This window comes from Terrapene carolina, unplaced genomic scaffold (assembly GCF_002925995.2).
Source record: "Terrapene carolina triunguis isolate 2854851 unplaced genomic scaffold, T_m_triunguis-2.0 Scaffold34021, whole genome shotgun sequence".
NCBI lineage: Eukaryota > Metazoa > Chordata > Testudines > Emydidae > Terrapene > Terrapene triunguis.
This window is the reverse complement of record NW_020698372.1, coordinates 1,604,224-1,624,196: the sequence shown is the minus strand read 5'-3', so window position 1 is coordinate 1,624,196 and position 19,973 is coordinate 1,604,224. Positions and strand designations below refer to the sequence as shown.

The 19,973-nt window shown below is 39.5% G+C and overlaps 1 protein-coding gene across 1 annotated transcript in view; it reads left to right on the top strand.

Annotated features, from left to right (window-relative positions):
- The first annotated feature begins 1,367 nt into the window (after positions 1-1,367).
- LOC113405142 (probable leucine--tRNA ligase, mitochondrial) overlaps positions 1,368-19,973 on the top strand; it is a 119,307-nt gene continuing 100,701 nt past the window's right edge. Inside the window, exons 1-3 of the mRNA XM_026646042.1 lie at positions 1,368-1,396; positions 3,627-3,873; positions 6,133-6,261. Of these exons, the coding sequence (XP_026501827.1) occupies positions 3,649-3,873; positions 6,133-6,261 (354 nt within the window). The 5' untranslated portion in view covers positions 1,368-1,396; positions 3,627-3,648. The remainder of the gene's footprint in view (positions 1,397-3,626; positions 3,874-6,132; positions 6,262-19,973) is intronic.

The window sequence follows — 19,973 nt, the reverse complement described above, 5'->3', positions numbered from 1 at the left end:
ACAAGTTCATAACAGCTTTTGCTCAGAACAAGAAGTTATATGCGTATGTTAACCTTTCCATTATACAGCTAGGGTTTTTGATATCCAGAGACTGAATAGATAATCAGTCAGACAATGGTTCTCTCCTTCAGAAGGCTGGGTCTATTAGTGGAAATTTGCATTTACCACACCCCAGCTATTTCATAGGAAACCCGCTTCATTGTCTCAAAAATTCCTTCTTGTCTGGCACATTGTTTAAAATAGTTTGATGCTCGTTTGATGCTCATAACACTTCCCAGGATTTAGTTTGGCCACATAGCTCCTTGAGAGAAGTTATGTACAATTCCACATTAATACACAAAATTTGCATTTATGAGACAATGGACTCCACAGTTATTCAAACTTCATTCAGTAAGAGCTCCCAAAGATAGGGCCATTTCCTGCAATCTCTCTCACAACTAGATTTTGGATTCAAAACCTCTAGCCAACTTTGTGGGTAAAGTTTTGGGTGAAGGCTGAGGCTGGTTCTTACTTTATTTAAGCATTCTGCCCCTACCTGGGTAAGAGGCTGGGCGCATGGCTTTTAAGTGTTGTGCTTGCTCCACGTTCCACCCGGGCACTATGAGGCCCCAGCATTTATTTTTAGAAAATAAATTCAAGTACAAAATAAGGATCGGGGTTTTTTTAGTAGTTGGGTTTGACCATTAAACACCAAACGCACTTGGCTGAGGGCCTGTCTTGTAAGATTTTTTTGCTCCAGTCCCACACCCCTCCCCAGTGATGCGCGACGAGGGGGATTTGCACTGGGGGTGAGAACAAACACCCCACGCTCCAGTCGCACGGATGCAAGCCTTGTTCTGAGAGGGCTCAGTGTCTCTAGACTTTACACTTCCGGAGCTACCTGCGGGCACTGAGCTTCCCGCCCAGGCAAGCCCGGAGCAGCCCGTGGGACGGTGCCGCGGGTTAGGCTGCAGGTTCATACTCGGCACTGGCTGGGGTGGGGCGCGGCGCGGCTGCCAGCGAGTGAGGCACCTGGGGCCCGGCAGCACCTCACCCCCCCGGGCACAGCCTGGGCAGGGCCCCGGCCGACGCTCCAACGGAATCAGGGGATCCGGGCACGTGGGTGAGGGAGGCGGCCGGCGCACAGCAGGGGGCTCCGAGTCCTGACTCCTGAGCACCTTCCCCACGGCTTGGCGCCGGGCGGGGCCCTGCCGCAGGATGCTGTGGCTGGAGAGGCCACGTGGGAGCCCAACCACCCGCCCGTGCCCCATGGCCCCTCCCTTCGGCCCGCCTCCTCCCGGGGGGCGGGGCGAGCTGCGTTGGAGGCGCTAACGACATGGCGGCGCCCAGCGCGAAAGCGGAAGTCAACCGGAGCGCGTGAGGGGTGTGGACGCTAGCAGCCGGGGCTCGCGCGCAGGTAACACGATCCTTCCCTTCTCCCTCTCGCCCCCGCGCACAGACGTGGCTCGCGACGACCCCCTCATTCGGCATAACGGCCCCGAGTCCATACCGCCCCCACGCGACCTTCCCCGTAACGGCTCCAACTGTCCCTGAGCACCCAGCTCCCCCCCCATAATGGCTCCCTGCCCAAACCATCCCCCAGCCTGTAGCAACTCCCTATCCAGCACTGTGCAGCGAGTACCCCTCCCCCACCAAGCACCCTCTGCCCAAAGCACCCCCACCCATAACCCAGGCCCCCGATAAGTACCCCTTCCCCAAAGCATCTAACCCCAGAACTGCCACTCTAACCTAGAACCCCCATAACTAGAACCCCCATAACTATTTCTCTATAAAGCATCTCCTAGCCTAGAACTCCCATAACTATCTTGCAGTGTCCTCCTCCCAGAACTCCTACCCCAACCTAGAATCCCCATAACTACTCCTCCACAAAGCATCCCCATTCTAGAACCTTCCACCTATAACCCCCAATCCTACCTTAGAACCCCCTTAACTACCACCAAAAGCATGCCCAAGCCCCCATCCTAACGTAGAACCACCTATAACTACTTCCTCTCTAAAGCATCCCATATCCCCTTCCATCACCACACTGGTGACAAGCGCTGGTGTGTAGCTAACTCCTCTCTCCCAAGTTGCCCACTCAGTATAATGTGCTCTTCCACATCAGTGCACCACCTGAGAGTGGCTTCACAAGGTTTTATCCTTTTTTGTTCAGAATTGAATAAAGAGAAAATGACTGTTTCAATGATTTATTAATCGTTATTATTTGTATTACACTGCAATAAAGTTATTCAGTTGGGGGGAACTTCTGTTTTTAGCCCAATGAAAGATTTAGAGACCCCACTGTAAATTAAATCTTTTAGGGTCTTGATTCCATTCATTCCACACAAATGGTTTTGTCTCTTCTGAGTGAAGGATTCAACTGCAATAGGTTCAGTGGGAGGAAGAAACTTGTGAAGCAGTAATGCTGAAGAAGACCACTCTTTGGGATGAGAGGAGAAAATAGTTTGCAGTGCAACAGAGCAGCAAAAATGGCCAATGTAGTTTTGAGCTGCATAGAGAGAGACATCACATTGTAGAATGAGGTGGTGGTAATATACCACCTGGCTTTTATATAGTGCTTTACAAAAGAAGTCAGTATCATTATACCCATTTTATAGATGGGGAAACAGGCATAATAAGGTGAAATGATATGTCCAAAGTCATCCAGAAGGTCAGGAGAACCCAGATCTCTTGAGTCCAGTGCTCCCTAGCCATTTTCTATATACAAAAATTACACCTCTAACTGAAATGTTATACCACTACAACTTTCAAGGGCAGACTAGGCCTAAGGATGGAGAAGAATTAGCATGGTGCAAGGGATATCAGCAGGAGTAATGGGATGAGATTAAAAAGGGAAATTTAGGATGAATCTCAGGAAAATCTTCCTACCAGTGAGACAATAGCAACAATGCTATTGGGAACAATCCTACATTGTCAGAGAGATGGACTAATAGGTCTTTACCATCTCTGACTTATTTTTGTGATAACTGGATTGAGACCTGCAAAAGTGTGTGAAGAGAAGTTTCCATAATTTGCCCATTGTCTGAGAGGATTGGAGCTCATCATTATTATCTTTGTCTTGACTTGTTGAACCACATCTGAAACTGAAGAGTTTAGTAGTGAGTTTTCCATCTAATCCTATACAGGGGAGTAACCAGAGGCGATTGTCAATCTGAAATCTAATAACCATAGTCCACCCCCCTGGCTTTTCTGCAGTTACAAACAAATTGACTATATTTGAGATTGTTTTGCAACTCCCACCTTTCCCTGTCCTCATCCCAAATAACTATTAAAAAATTTTAATAGCCTTTTCCAAATTCTGTTAGTTCAAATGTCTGTAATCTCAAGGGGGTTGATACTGACTTTTCTGGGAGATTGTAGAAAGATTTCATCCCTTTAGGAAATAGTCTAATACTGCCAAACTAGTTTCATGTTGGTGCCCCTCCCAGGGCCAGAGCCAGTTCTTTAAAATTGAGTGCTTTAACAACCCACACTAGAAATAGAATGCAAGTACAATCTGAAATAAACAAATATTGTTTAAACTGTGCTTAATGGATGTTTCATTACAACAGAATTGTCATACAGATTTCTACTGTAGTATTCATTGCTTGACCTTAGATTAAAAGTTATGTTTTTGTATTTTTCAGAACAGCCATTGTATCCTAAAACATGCAGTCTGCTTGGCAGAGATTTGGAGTTTGTTCCTCATGTCTGAAAAGGCAGCTAAATGGCTTAATTAAATGGCAAAGGAGATTGATTCCAGGATGGATCAGATCTATTTACAGTGAGACGGGGAAGTGGGAAAGAGACTATGGATTGGAAACAAGAAAGAAAGTTGAGAAGTGGTGGCTTCCAAGAATGAAGGAACAGTTTTGCAAAACTTCAGAAACAGATGTAAGCGTTTTGAGAAACTTGAAAAATTCATATTTGATTTTTTTTCTCAAGGTGAAATATTTTTGAAAGCATCAGTCTGGAGTACTTAACACTGTTTAAAACATCTATATTATCCCTTACTTAGCAAAAATATATCCTGTAATAGACTATTTGAAAAAGTTATAATAAGAAAAGTGAATAAGGACACAATATGGTTAACAACAGACAAAAGAATTTATAAACGTATGGCTCTCATTTAATAGCTTTCTTCTAAATAAGATATTCACTGGCAGTGAAACCAAAAATATTTGTTTGGGTTTTTAAAAATATTTCTTTCATGCTAGTCACAATAAAAACTTCCTGTGGTGCGGTGTAGTGGAAGCAATAGGATACCAACAGATAAATACAAATAAATCACTCTTGAAAGAAAGCTATCAGAAAGAAAAATGGATGTCTTAAAATGACCAGCAATTAGAAGGACATTGAGAACACAGCTTTCCTGGTTATGGACAAGAAAAAGCAATAAATGTGGTGATTCATACAACAAATCTCTTTCACGCTTATCTATGTTCAGTCACATATCTATAAACTCTCATTCTTCCTTCTCATTTGCTTCTCTTCTCCCCCTACCTGTCTTTCTTCAGGCAGAAAATAGAAGTCATTATATTGTCACAAAGATAGAGAGGTGACCTGACTTGCATGGAGAAGGAAAATAAGATGAGAATTGTGCGTGCGTGCCAGGGAAAGAATTGGTTTAAATACATGCCTTTTTAGTATGAGACAACAATCTAGAAAGCATTCATAAATATGCAAAACTCATAGAATTATTTTTAATATTTTTGTTCCATTCCTGGTGTTAATGTGTCATTTAATAAAATCCACTGTTAAGGTGCTAGTTGTCTCTACTACCCCAGTAAACCATTTTGATTCTCTTTAGTTTTGCTGTTTGCTGAGGAAACAAAAAGGAAAATCTGTAGGGGAAAATATATTTGGAAGAGAGTGTTTGTTAAATAGGAATACAGAGTAATATTCATAGTTCAATAGATCCTCAGAGTTATGAACACCAGAGTTACAAACTGACCAGTCAACTACACACCTCATTTGGAACTGGAAGTATGGAATTAGACAGCAGCAGAGACCCCCCACCCCCCCCAAAAAATGAGTCAAATATAGTACAGTACTGAGTTAAACATAAACTACTAAAATAAAAAAAGGGAAAGCAACATTTTTCTTCTGCATAGTAAAGTTTCAAAGCTGTATTAAGTCACTGTTTAGTTGTAAACTTTAGAAAGAACAACAATAACATTTTGTTCAGAGTTACGAATATTTCAGACTTATGAACAACTTCCATTCCCGAGGTGTTTGTAACTCCGAGGTTCTACTGTATTTTTTTAAAAGCGATCATAGTATTTTGTAACACCAGCATGTAAAGAATAATAGACCAGCATGTAAATTGTTGAACAGTGGATATAATCATCTATATAGTGACCAAAATTAGATTGTGAACAATTTATAGGGAAGATTAAAGTTGCAAATAAAAAAAATCATAATGTTACAAATATTACTTTATTTTAAAAAATTAGAATTTAAGTATTTTCACTTACTGTTCACTCTTTAGGCTGCCTTTTTGTATTTTTAGTTTTTGCAATAGGAATATAGTGATCAATTTCACTTTAGTTTGTAGTCAGTTTTTAGTCACCTTAACTTTTCACATTCTCATGCAGTAGCTCAGTGCTTTAGTAATTGGGTTTTAGACACTCTAGAGGCATGTTCATTTGCTTTTTAAAACCGTTTTTAAAAAAAATAATTAAAACACTTCTGTTACTCTGGGTTTGGATTTTTATGAAACTTAAAATCTGGAGCAATTCTGACCTCACTGTTTAAAAATATAGCACAAATTACAGTTTTAAATGAACAGTCATATCTTTTTTTCCCCCTCTTTTGTTATCTTGTAAAAGAATCTTTTGTAAAAACAGGTATATGCAAAAACCCCATGAATGTTTGCAGTTAACTTTTGAGATAAAACCCTAGGTTCCAAATTCTCTGTTAATATAAATTGGTACAACCCAATTGAAGTTTGGAGCCCTGCCAGTTTATACTCCCAGCAAACTTAACTTGGATATTTTTGATTGAAACCCTATTTTTGCCGTGCTGTAACATGACTTTGTTTTGTTTAATAGGAGTTTTAGAGATTGTGTAGCCTATAGACTGCTTATTGATTTATTTTTTCAAAATTAAATGCTAACCTACTTGGGTTTAACTTTTTTTTATTCTTCCTAGAAATCAAGACAAAAGTTTTATGTGCTTTCAATGTTCCCATACCCTTCTGGAAATCTGCACATGGGCCATGTTCGTGTCTATACCATCAGTGACACAATAGCACGGTTCCAGAAAATGAGAGGGATGCAGGTAAGGAAAGATTTGCAATACAGTAGAACCTCAGAGATACGAACAGCTTGGGAATGAAGGTTGTTCGTAACGTTGAACAAAACTTTATGGTTGTTCTTTCAAAAGTTTACAACTGAACATTGACTTAATACAGCTTTGAAGCTTTACTATGCAGAAGAAAAATGCCATTTTTTAACATCTTAATTTAAATGAAACCAGCACAGAAACAGTTTCCTTACCTTGTCAAACCTTTTTCTAAACTTTCCCTTTATTTTTTTAAGTCATTTATGTTTAACACAGTACTGTACTGTAATTGCTGTTTTTTTGTTGTCGGCTGCCTGATTGCGTACTTCTGGTTCCAAATGAGGTGTATAGTTGACCGGTTGGTTCGTAACTCTGAGGTTCTACTGTAATTCATAGGCTCAGGAGCACACCCAGTCATATTTATAAATGTATGGCAAGTGCTGTACAGTTCTTAGCAGCACCCAAAATTTCAGGCCCAGAGAACACACCAATAGAGAACACTACTGTTGCTGACTGTTAACGTGCTCTTTCAAAGCCTCTGTCAACTGCATAGCTCCACACTGGGCTCTAGTAATGGCCCTCGTGTCTGGCTGTTCAAACTCAGCAGACAGCTTTCCACCTTCGCCCTTCATCCTTGTGGCAGCTTGTACTCCTTTGCCTCTCAGATATTGTGCAGGATGCAACAGGGAGCTATAACCATAACAATATTTTTCTCACTGAGATCCAGTCTAGTGAGTAAACACCACCACCATCTCTTCAATCTACCAAAAGCACATTCAACAGTCATTCTGCACTTGCTGAGGTTGTAGTTGAATTTCGGAGCTATCTAGTGGCTGGTGTATGGCTTCATCAGCCAGGGGAGCAAGGGGTAGGCTCGGTCACTATTGGTATTTCAGTATCACCAATGATAATCCACCAGCTGGGAAAGAATGTCCCTGCTTGTAGCTCTCTGAACAGTCCTGAGTTCTTAAAAATGTGAGTGTTATGCATCTTCTCTGACCAGTCCACGTTGATAGCAGTGAAGTGTCCTCATTGATCCACCAGTGCTTGCATAACCATAGAAAAATAGCCTTTTTCTCTACTCTGTGTCAAGGTGGGCTGGCGTCAAAATAGGAATATGCATGCTGTTTAATGCCCCACAGCAGTTTGGGAACCCCATTGCTGCAAAACCATCCACTATGTCCTGCACATTGCCGAGAGTCACAGTCGTTTGTAGCAGGAAATGATTCATGGCTCTACACACTTTCTTGACAACAGTCCCCACTGTAGATTTCCCACTGACCAGTAGCAGTCTGGAATTGCAAGTTTCCACAGTGTGATCACCAGTCTCTTCTCCACTGTCAATGCAACTCTCATTCTGGTGTCCTTGTGCTGGAGAGCTGGGGCAGGCTCATCACACAGATCCAGGAATGTGGCCTTTCGCATCTGAAAGTTCTGCAGCCACTGCTCATCATCCCAAACCTGCATTATGATGTGATCCTAGCAGTCAGTGCTCGTTTCTCAGGCCCAGAAGCAGTGTTCCATCACTTGCAGCTGCTCCATGAACATTACCAACAACTTTGAATTATTTTTTGTTATGTCCTTTAACAAACTGTCCTAGAAGAAACCATCAAGTCCCCCATTGTTGTGGTACTTCAGGTCTGCCAGTACAGAATAATCATATGTCCTATATGTGCACTGTTCATGAGAATAGTGCAGAGCTCTGCAGGCTCCATGTGTCTGTCAGAGATGGTGGACAGCAACAAGTGCCACACGAGTTTGTGGGATTTTTTTTAAAAGCATGAAAGTTATGGCATATAGATGGCGTTATGGGATGGAGAAAGTTGCGTGCTGCGCACTTGACCACCTAGGGTCTCAGAAATCCTGGATGAGTCATTTCTACTCCACAAGAGGTGAAAATTTCCCCAAAGGCATTGCACTGGACAGTGGCAGGTGGCACTTGGAATATTTACTTATGGTATACTGCACTTTGCATTGACACGAGCACTCCATGTGATTGTACGCAGACTGATGCAAGCAGCCAAGTATGCATATGCCTGAGCAATATACAAACTTTGGTGGTAGAAGATGAAGTAACTTGCATCAACCAAAGTTTGTAGTGTAGACATGGCGTGAGGCTACCTCATTTGCATTACAAAAGTCGGTCTTTATTTCTGAGGTTGCCTCGCTTTCATTATCTGAGGAGGTCTGAAAGGCTTTCCTCCCAACCAGTTTTTATATGAGATAAAGTTTCAGATCTTTCATTTCAACTTCTTTTTACCTTTTATGTGAGAAAAGACTATGGGAAGTGTATTAGAAGCAGTGGTTGCAGAACATTCTGAATTTCCTATGGATCTATAAATAAGCATATCTTTTCCTTTCTGTTAATCTGCTTGAACATCTATTTATGACTAATGATGGGCAGCCAAAGAATTCAACCTTCACATACCGTAACAGACATAAAAGGTCTCTCAAATGATTTTCATTGTGTGTCAAACTCAGAGCTGTTGTGTCATGATGAACGTTTACATGAAAAGAAAAGTTCTGAAGTCTTTTTGAAGTTACCAGCCTTGCTAATTCCTACGATGTAGGAATCAATGTCTTTACTCTTGAATTTCTCTTTCAGATTAATTTCTTGTCTGTTTTTTCAAGAGGCTGTCTCAGCTTCTAAACTTCTACAGATTTACTGTGTGTGATGATTACAACAGACAAGGGGTTGGAGGTTTTATTATATGTGGAATTTGAAAACCACAAGAAAAATAGCTTCATTTCCTTACCTGACTGGATTTTACTGAATATGCATTAAATGAATGACAATTTTTTAAAAATAACAAACCAAAATATATCTTTGAATGCATGAATTGGAAAGATTTTTTTGTAGTTTATACAGTGAAGAAGCAAGTTTGGGTTTTGCAGGGCTATACATTCTTAAATCTCTTATTTTCCAGATAGAAATATTTGATATTCAAAGCAAGTCTTATTTTGAAATGTTTTTCTTGGTGCAAATTTTAAAGTTAGAGAGCAATGCCATTTATACTTGGTTGCTTTCCTTAAGAAATGGTTACAGTGGAAAGGCGAATCTTTGAAACAATGTTACATTTAAGGACTATGCATAAAGATCATAGAATATCAGGGTTGGAAGGGACCTCAGGAGGTCACCTAGTCCAACCCCCTGCTCAAAGCAGGATCAGTCCCCAACTAAATCATCCCAGCCAGGGCTTTGTCAAGCCTGACATTAAAAACCTCTAAGGAAGGAGATTCCACCACCTCCCTAGGTAACCCATTCCAGTGCTTCACCACCCTCCTAGTATAAAAGTTTTTCCTAATATCCAACCTAAACCTCTCCCACCTCAACTTGAGACCATTACTCCTTGTTCTGTCATCTGCTACCACTGTGAACAGTCTAGATCCATCCTCTTTGGAACCCCCTTTCAGGTAGTTGAAAGCAGCTATCAAATCCCCCCTCATTCTTCTCTTCTGCAGACTAAATAATCCCAGTTCCCTTAGGCTCTCCTCATAAATCATGTGCTCCAGCCCCCTAATCATTTTTGTTGCCCTCTGCTGGACTCTTTCCAATTTTTTCACATCCTTGTAGTGTGGGGCCAAAAACTGGACACAGTACTCCAGATGAGGCCTCACCAATGTCGAATAGAGGGGAATGATCACGTCCCTCGATCTGCTGGCAGTGCTCCTACTTATACAGCCCAAAATGCTGTTAGCCTTCTTAGCAACAAGGGCACACTGTCGACTCATATCCAGCTTCTTGTCCATTGTAACCCCTAGGTCCTTTTCTGCAGAACTGCTGCCTAGCCACTCAGTCCCTAGTCTGTAGCAGTGCATGGGATTCTTCCGTCCTAAGTGCAGGACTCTGCATTTGTCCTTGTTGAACCTCATCAGATTTCTTTTGGCCCAATCCTCTAATTTGTCTAGGTCCCTCTGTATCCTATCCCTACCCTCCAGCGTATCTACCACTCCTCCCAGTTTAGTGTCATCTGCAAACTTGCTGAGGGTGCAATCCACGCCATCCTCCAGATCATTAATGAAGATATTGAACAAAACCGGCCCCAGGACCGACCCTTGAGGCACTCCGCTTGATACCAGCTGCCAACTAGACATGGAGCCATTGATCACTACCCATTGAGTCCGATGATCTAGCCAGCTTTCTATCCACCTTGTAGTCCATTCATCCAGGCCATACTTCTTTAACTTGCTGGCAAGAATACTGTGGGAGACTGTATCAAAAGCTTTGCTAAAGTCAAGGAATAACACATCCACTGCTTTCCCCTCATCCACAAAGCCAGTTATCTCATCATCGAAGGCAATTAGTTTAGTCAGGCATGACTTGCCCTTGGTGAATCCATGCTGACTGTTCCTGATCACTTTCCTCTCCTCAAAGTGCTTAAAAATTGATTCCTTGAGGACCTGCTCCATGATTTTTTCAAGGACTGAGGTGAGGCTGACTGGTCTGTAGTTCCTCGGAACCTCCTTCTTCCCTTTTTTAAAGATGGGCACTACATTAGTCTTTTTCCAGTCATCCGGGACCTCCCCTGCTCGCCATGAGTTTTCAAAGATAATGGTTCTGCAATCACACCCGCCAACTCTTTTAGCACCCTCGGATGCAGTGCATCCGGCCCCATGGACTTGTAGAACTATTCGTCTGTCTGATGCTGTCAGACAAGCCAGATAGGTCCCACTAGCTCTAACTCAGAATATAAACGAGATGAGTCTCTTTCTTAGATAAAAAGGGGACTTGGGGGAGTGCCAGTGTGGTTTACAGTGAGAAATCCTAGGCATGGCCATGCTTGGGGGAAGCTGAGGCTGATATTTATGTTGTTGTTTAACTTCTCAATAAAGGAAAACTCAAAAAATGACAGTTAGGTTGGACATTATATTGAGTTAGGAGCAGAGTGGGAATGCTGCTTGCTTATATAGGCATTATCTATAGGAGAAAGTTTTACTAATTTAAATAAATTGGTCTTATATTGACTTAGCTTAAATTGGCGAGGAGTTGACTTAAGTTAGTTCAATATGATGCTTAAATAAGAATGAGTGTCTACACAAGGGAATTACACATATTTAACTAAATTAGTTTCTAAACCAATTTATGTAAATACATCTGTATAATTTGCTCAGTTAGGTGGTAGGCTGATAACTCTATGGGGACAGAGTTAAGCAGTTTGGGTACTATTTTGGATAAGTGCAACTTTAGTTTTTCATCTTTCCAGATTTCCAAAGTTTGATTTTTTTAATTTAAACACTAATGTAAACCAGTAATATTTGCCTGAAACCTTAATTTCATTTTAACAAAGGTGTTTTTTTGGTAGGGGAGGGGGAGGGGGGTATTGGGAGGGGAACGTGTATTTGCTGCTCTCTTTCTTTCTCTGTTGCTTTGGGATTTCACTTTATGATAGAGCACCAGGTGATGCAAATGCCATGTCGCACTTAATCTGAACAAGCAGGCAGGAGGGCTTCACTAGCAAGAGCCTTTGTCTAATTGCAGTACAGTAACACTAGCAACTTTACTTCCATGTGTTTTTTCCAAGTGTAAGTGTAATGTCATATGAATATATAGTCACATTTGAACATATGGATGAATGATGTAATAACAAGGTTTCATTATATTACTTATCAAAAAGTATTTTTGTAATGTATGGGGAGTCATTTGTGAGACCTGCATAGACAAGTCCTCAACTTGTGTAAACTGGCATCGCCCTATTGATGTCCATTTTATGTCCCCTGAGCTTCTGACCCACGATCCTTGAGAATGGCTCCACTTATCCACAGTTCTCTCACTGGACTGTATGTAAACCTAAAGCCCTGTCATGCACCTGGAATAGGTTGTTGAATAAATGACTTCTGATGTAACATATCTGTTTATAGGACAAGTTGTTTACTTTTTAATTATCGAAGACAAAATTTGAAGACAAAAGTCTTAGTACAAACTGTACTATTTCTAAAAATGTGTGCTCAGAGTAATAGGGTAATATTGCTGTTTCCCAGGTAGAAGTACAGTTAAAACAGATCTTCAGATATGTAGTGTTAATTACAAATCTTGTTACAAAACTTAATTTAAAAATATGCTATGGAAAATCAATTTGTAGCTTTAAACTTACAAGAAAAGCACTCCCTAAATAAACTAACTTCAAACCAAAATAAATGTTAAGTTACTGCTTTATCTTGTAAGTTCAAAGAGAAAAGCTTTGTGGCAACCTATGACATTTTCCTTTCTATATTTTTTAAAATATTGTTTTCTTTATTTTGAGGGTGTTGTGTCCTTTACAAACCTTAGAAATACTCCTGACATTTTTTCAAAGTCATCCAACCTGCCTCCATTTGAGGAAAAAAATTCTATTGCACCATGCTATTGTTATCAAGGCAATTTAAATCATGATTTAATTCACCAAGTGAATAAATAATTGATTTTAATCCACTTTTCCATATGTACTACTTTTATTTTCTAAAGAAAGGTGCATTCTCATTGGTTGATTATAGCCATTAAAACATGTTTATTTACAACTAAATAAAGTCTTTACACTGTAGTTTTTTTGCTACGTAGGGGGGTACACTGTAACTACATAGATTTATTTAAGCAATTATATATCTTAATATTTTCAGATTCTTATTTATTGTACAATTTTAGTATGTTAAAAGATGTGAATGATGTATTGCTTATTTACTAGATAATTAACTTTGTGTTCATAATTTGTCTCAAGCTATATTAGGATGATAACTGGACTTTAAATACACAAAACAGCATATAACATTTGTTTTTATTACTCAAAACAACCTTAAATGTTTTGGATACATAAACTTCTCGTATCAAAATATGTTTCACATTTGCAACCAAATGATTTATTAAACAGGGATTAACTGTAGTAAATGAATTAAATTGATTAATTCTGGTCAGTCTGGGAAAATTTTCAAATATGCCTAAGTGAAAGTGACTGGAGCTTAAGTTTTTACTTGTCTAAGTCTCTTGAAAATGTTTTATTCTCCTAACTTACATAGGCTGACCTATTGTGCCATGTTTTAAAGCCCTAGCTTGACCTCAAAAGTAATGTTTTTTTCCCTCTGATTCTCTCTTTATATAGAAAAGAGCCTTAACTCTAACTTTTTTTTTTTTTTTTTTTTTGAGAAAGGCTCATGGATTAAGCATATTTATTTTTATTGAAATGTTTTAAGAGTTTATAAAAAGTTATGGCTTTAACATATTTTGTATAAATTCAGATTTCATTTTCAACATGTTTATTTTTAAAAAGAAGAATTTATAATTTAAATAAATTAAAAATTCTGATTTAAATAAAAATGTTTTTTAATTTTTTCCCCAAGAAATCAATGATTTCTATCTACAGTGTTTCTAACAAATTCTTACACAGATTGATCATTTTTGTCCTTCCCAGGCCTGAGAATAATTCCCTTAAGAATCAGTAAACAGAGAGAGAGATCCAGTTTATTTGTTCCCATGGTGTTATTTTAATAGAATCATAGACTGAAATTAATACAATGAGATTCAGTCATTTACAGGAAAACTGGAAATCATACTGTAGGGATAGTCTGAAAATTATTATAAGATTATTTAGTTTGGAAGTGACATCTAATCCATTCCTCTGCGTTGTGGCTGGATTTATTTTATTTATACTTAAAACAGGTCCTAATAGATGGGATTCAGACTAACTGGACATTTCTAGTATCATTTCCACAACATCTCAAGGGAATCTGAAAAGATTTTTTTCTCTTAACCACATCACAACTTCCTCCTTTTGAAATGACTTGAGTTTTTTGTTTTCTTTATGCTAGTGCTTTTGGAAATGTAGGTAGTTGATGGTATTGAAGAGGGATAAGCATATCTGTCTAAGTCTTATAATGCACTTGTCACCATGACATGTTATACCAGTGCACTTCAATTCTGATCTTCATTAGCTTTTACTTCTTCTAGCTTCTCCTGAGGAAATGTTGTCCATTTTGTTAAATTGTTAGATGGTTCCTGTGTTTCAGATTAAGTGAATAGCACCATGTATATCTCATGTGAACTGAGTCAAATTTGAATCCAGTTTTCCAAAGGCAGATAACTAAGATGTTAATTAGCTGACTGACTCTTTCACGTTAAAAAAAGAGAAATCGTTGGAGATGCAATTAAATATGATAAGAATGTAAAAGATTAAGGATGTGAGACCTCATTGTATTGTCTAAGCAATTTTGCTTGTGTGTGGACATAGCATAAGACAGAATAATTTTGCATTTTTTATTTCTTTTGAGAACAAGAATAGAAATAAATGAGAGCATTACATAAGCAGAGTTATTATGATGATAGAAGTCTGTGGGTTGTTTTTTTTTTTTTAATTGGGCAGTAGATTAGCAGAATATTAATAGGCAACACTGTTGCAGAGAATTATTGAAATAGTGCTGCTTGCTAGATCATATATAGTAGTCAAATATTCACAGTTTTAATGTTACCAGTTGTTCCTTGCCTGCCTGATTTTTAGCTGTTACGTATCTGTTTCTGTTAGCTGGTAAATTTAAAGGGCAATTTGGAGACATGCTCAGAAGGAAAGCTTGTTTTTAAAATTTCATTCTCTCCCTAATGTGTAGGCAAATAGAGGAATTTAGGATTTGTCGTAACCTACCAGACCATTGGTCCTTCAAATTCTTTATCACTTAAACAAGACCCTTTGTTTTTGCCTGATATTGTCTTCTCCTGCCAGCTTTAAAATAAATAAAACCAATATATAAAGTTTATTAAATGGATGTATTTTTTGGCACTCATTGTAGAGTCTGAGCACTTTAAGAAATTTCAGTCTTCATAATGGAATGCAGCACACCAGGAAAGAGATATTACAGTGCTGTGACACACTATTCCTTATATACCAAAGACTCTAATAATGCAAACAAGCTCTTTGTTTCCTTTTAGCAATTAAGCAAAGGTCTTTCAATAGCTTTTCATGCCTTCTCTAGTCAGATTGATAGAGACATAAAGTTGAATATTATCAGAATATTGTTAATCTTGTATCATGAAGCACTTCTTGACAAGACAGAACATAAAGAGATTGCACAGTTGAAAACCTTCTGAGAGAAGGGGTCTGAGATCTCTCTGAGAGGAATGGAGGGAATATCTTAAATCTTCCTTTTCCAGTTCTGTAGTCATGTTAACAGGGCCTCCAGGTTAACAGTGACAAGTCACTGACAGAAGTGGTAGTATGAACCTGAGCATCTGACTTCTGTCCATTGTCCTGAGAACATGGACCACATCATGAGACTAGCACAGTTGCTGTGCCATGACCTAATGTTAAGCTTGATTCTTTGGAATCTAAAATATTTCAAGATATCGCTTTCTCTTGGAGTTGGCCCAACTGCACCCTTCTCAGGGATCTTTTCTAGAAGAAGAGGCTACAGACTGTGTGGGGTAATAGTCAAGAACATGATATGAAATAACCATTTTATTGTTGTAACTTCATGGGCCTCATATAAAATATCAAATGCAGATTACAAAATACCAGTCTCTGAATAGCTGTTGCTTCCTAATAATACGACTCTCTCACCATCGGATTAATAAGTGTTAGGCATCCTGAGACTTACAGAGAAGAGCCTGAGCTAGAAGAGGGGTCCATTATTTGTTTTCTCTTTACCTTGTGGGTAGGGAACAACTATCATCTGTGCTGAGAAGCCTTGTTAGGAAGGGGCTGTTGCTGTGCTGAGTGATCTCCAAGTGAGCAGAGTTGGTCTGTTGGTTGTATAACCACAAGAAGTAGTGACCTTTGTCTTAAGTCAACGTCAAGTCAAAATATAAGAAAGTGATTGACTTTCTTGCATTTCATTTGTTCATCTGTAATGCTGGGGGAAATAGTGTATTTTCTAATGGTGCCTGAATCACTGTCCGTGGCTAAGGAACTGATGTGCATACACATATGTCTTATAAACTGTTTTCTTCCTGTCCTGGTTTGTTTGTTTTTCCTTCTTTTTATAAAATGACAGGTCCTTATATTCTTTTCAGTATTATTTGAATTTGATGTATCTTCTGATATACAAGTTGTGACGGGTTGGATCACAGAAACCCCCTTGGGAGCTGCCACCTGATGTGCAAAGACTACCTCTGCTCCTGTTTTCCCTGCCAGCTCAGGACTCCTGCACCCTGTCTTGCTGAGCCAGACACTCCCATCTGGCTCCAACACAGACCCAGGGTCTCAATCACTTGCCCCAAAGCTGCAAGTTTACCTGAAAACAGCTCCCAGAAATGTGCTTGTCTTTAGCACTCAGATGCCCAACTCCCAATGGGGTCTAAACCCAGATAAATCCGTTTTACCCTGCATAAAGCTTATGCAGGGAAACTCATAAATTGTTCGCCCTCTATAACACTGATAGAGAGATATGTACAGTTGTTTGCTCCCCCAGGTATTAATACATACTCTGAGTAAATTACTAAATAAAAAGTGATTTTATTAAATACAGACAGTAGGATTTAAGTGGTTCCAAGTAGTAACAGATAGAACAAAGTAAGTCACCAAGTAAAATAAAATAAAATGCGCAAATCTATGTCTAATCAAACTAAATACAGATAATCTCACCCTCAGAGATGCTTCAGTAAGTTTTTCTCAGACTGGACACCTTCCAGGCCTGGGCACAATTCTTTCCCCTGGTACAGCTCTTGTTCCAGCTCAGGTGATAGCTAAGGGATTCTTCATGATGGCTCCACTCTCCTCTGTTCTCGTCCACCCCTTTATATCTCTTTTGCATAAGGCGGGAACCCTTTGTCCCTCTGGGTTTCCACCCCCCCTCACTGGAAAAGCACCAGGTTAAAGATGGATTCCAGTTCAGGTGACATGATCACATGTCACTGCAAGACTTCATTGCTCACTTGCCAGCACACACATATACAGGAAGACTCACAGGTAAACACAGCCATCTGCAGATAATGGTCCTTGTTAATGGGAGTCATCAAGATTCCAAACCATCCTTAATGGCCCACACTTTACATAATTACAATAGGCCCTCAGAGTTATATTTTATATTTCTAGTTTTAGATACAAGAGTGGTACATTTATACAAATCGGATGATCACACTCAGTAGATTATAAGCTTTGTAATGATACCTTGCAAGAGACCTTTTGCGTGAAGCATATCCCAGTTATGTTATATTCACTTATTACCATATTTTTCTAAAACTATCCCAGTTACATTATATTTACTTATTATCATGTTTTTATAAAACCATATAGACTGCACAACGTCACACAAGTAATGTGTGTATTTCATGCATTCTTCCCTGATTTCTACCCTGTATTTCACTTCTATAGAAATCATACTCAGCTGAATAGGCATCTTTCGATTGTGCTTTGTCCATGGTAACTGAATAGACCTTAAGTATAGTATGGAGAGCTGTGTGGGGACTATTGCATTTTATCTGTAGATTCATATCCCTGAGTATGGTCAGAAGAAACAGACATATTACCATTTAAACAATTGCATTTCACAAACCTTTCAAATCCATTCTCACTATAGAGGTAAAAGAGACAGTGAACTTGAAATGATTTTCTCTAATATATTGTGTGCGCTACATTAGTCTCTATGGCAACTACATAGATACATCTATTCTGGAGTTTCACTTGTGGATATTTTTAATGTCTCTTTAAACTAAGGTTCCAGTAGGAAACCTCAAATGTAAATATTTCTTCATGCTTTAATTTTAGGATCACCTTAGATAGCTGTTAGAGCAAAATATCTTTTGTTGGTGAAATTCTTAAATTGATCCTAATGAATAGACATTCCAGAGGTTGATTTAAAAAAACATGTGTGAGGAGATAGCAATACTGTACCATCTTCAGAAAAGTAAATATTAAACTCCCCCAAAAGTTGATAGACTTAATAGGAAGACACCAAGTACAGTGATCGCATGTTTGTTATTGTAATGAGAGAGACAAGGTGAGTGAGGTAATATCTCTTATTGGACCAACTTCTGTTGGTGAAAAAGACAAGCTTTCAAACTACACAGAGTTCTTCAGTCTGAAAAAGGTAATTGGAATGTCTCAGCTAAATACGAGGTGGGGCAGATTGTTAAGCATTAGGAGTAAACGCATGTTGCAAGTGACCATTTAAGGTGCCGGGGGCAATTAGGACAAGCATAGAACAAGGAAGGGTTAGTTGGTTACAGATTGTTGTAATGAGTCATAACAACAGTATCTTTGATTCCCGGATTTTTAGAGTCTAGCTGAGTTGTGAATTCAAGTTCCTAGGCTCATCTTTTGAAGGTGTTGTGCAGATTTCCTTTGAGGATGAGGACTGATAGGTCAGATATAGAATGATTGCTTTGTGAAAAGAGTTCGCCCATGGGTAATAGCATGTTTTTGTCTTTTATCATTCTTCTGTGAGTTCATTCAAGAATGTAGTGATTGTCTAGTTTCATGCACATAGTTGTTGAGGCATTTGATGAGGCATATCACATGTTGTGATAGGCATGTATAGGACCCATGGATCTTGAAAGGTGTTTTGGGAGGGGTATTGATCATTGTAGCAGTAGAGATATATCTGGAGGTTTTGATCCGCTGTTATTGCAAGGTCTGATGCTGCTTTGAGTTGGTCTCCTGTTGGGAGCTTACTTCTGATGATGAGCTGGCAAGGCTGAGAGTTTGTTTGAAGGCCCAAAAAGGGGGTTCGGGAAAGATTTATTTCAGGATGTGGTCCCCATCAAGTACGGCTTGTAATTGTTCAATGATACCCCATATGGGTTCCAGTGTGGGGTGGTAGGTGAGGACTAGGTGTGTGTGGTCAGTGGTTTGGTTTGGTTTTGTTTTCTGTGTTTTAAGCGTGCTAAGTTATATATACCAAAGTTTCTCCTTGGAGCATATTCTGTGGGATCTGAGTGCTGGGCTTTAGACAACAGGTTTCTTGGTGTGTCTGGGGTGGTTACTTGATCTGTGGAGGTGAGTGTGGTGATCTGTGGGTTTCTTGTATATAGTTGTATGTAGGGTTCCATTGTTGGAAGCTGATCATGCTGTCCAGGAAGTTGATGCTGGTGTGGGGGTATTCTAGAGAGAGTTTGATGGATGGGCGGTGGCTCTTGATGTTGTAGTGGAAATATATGAGAGAGTTTAAATTGTTTGTCCAGAGGATAAAAATGTCATTGATGTATCTCAGGTATATCATTGGTTTCCTGACATATTTTTCCAGAAATTCTTCCCTTAAGGAGGTTAGCATATTTGGGAGCCATCCTACTGCTCGTGGCTGTTCTCATGGTTTGGACAAAGTGTTTATTGTGAAATGTTAAGTTGTTATGGGTGAGGATGAAATGGATGAGTTTGGCGATATATGGGGTGGATATCTGAGTGCTGTCCATTGTCTTGTTGATATTTGAGACAGACAGTGATGCTGTCCTGATGAGGGATGTTGGTATATTATTGTAATGGAAATGTAGGGTTATGCTGTGGCTGTTAAGCAAGATATATAAGGAGGGAGCTCCATGCTGGGCAAACTGTTTCTGGGGCCACTGAGAAAAACACATGAAAGAACAATGGCTGTGACCCCCTTTAATAGAATTAGCATGTGCTCCCTCTTCCTGCACTGGTCAGGAACATCACCCAGCCACTCTGGAGAGTCTAGCCAACAGAGGAGCTAAATTTTCCTAGTTCTTGCACTTGGGGATCATGAGGACTGAGGCTATTGGCTGCTCAGCTGAGCAAAGAGTGGAAGGTTCATTGTTCCCGCTCAGCTGCCCTTCCACACCCTTACAGGGCCAGATACAG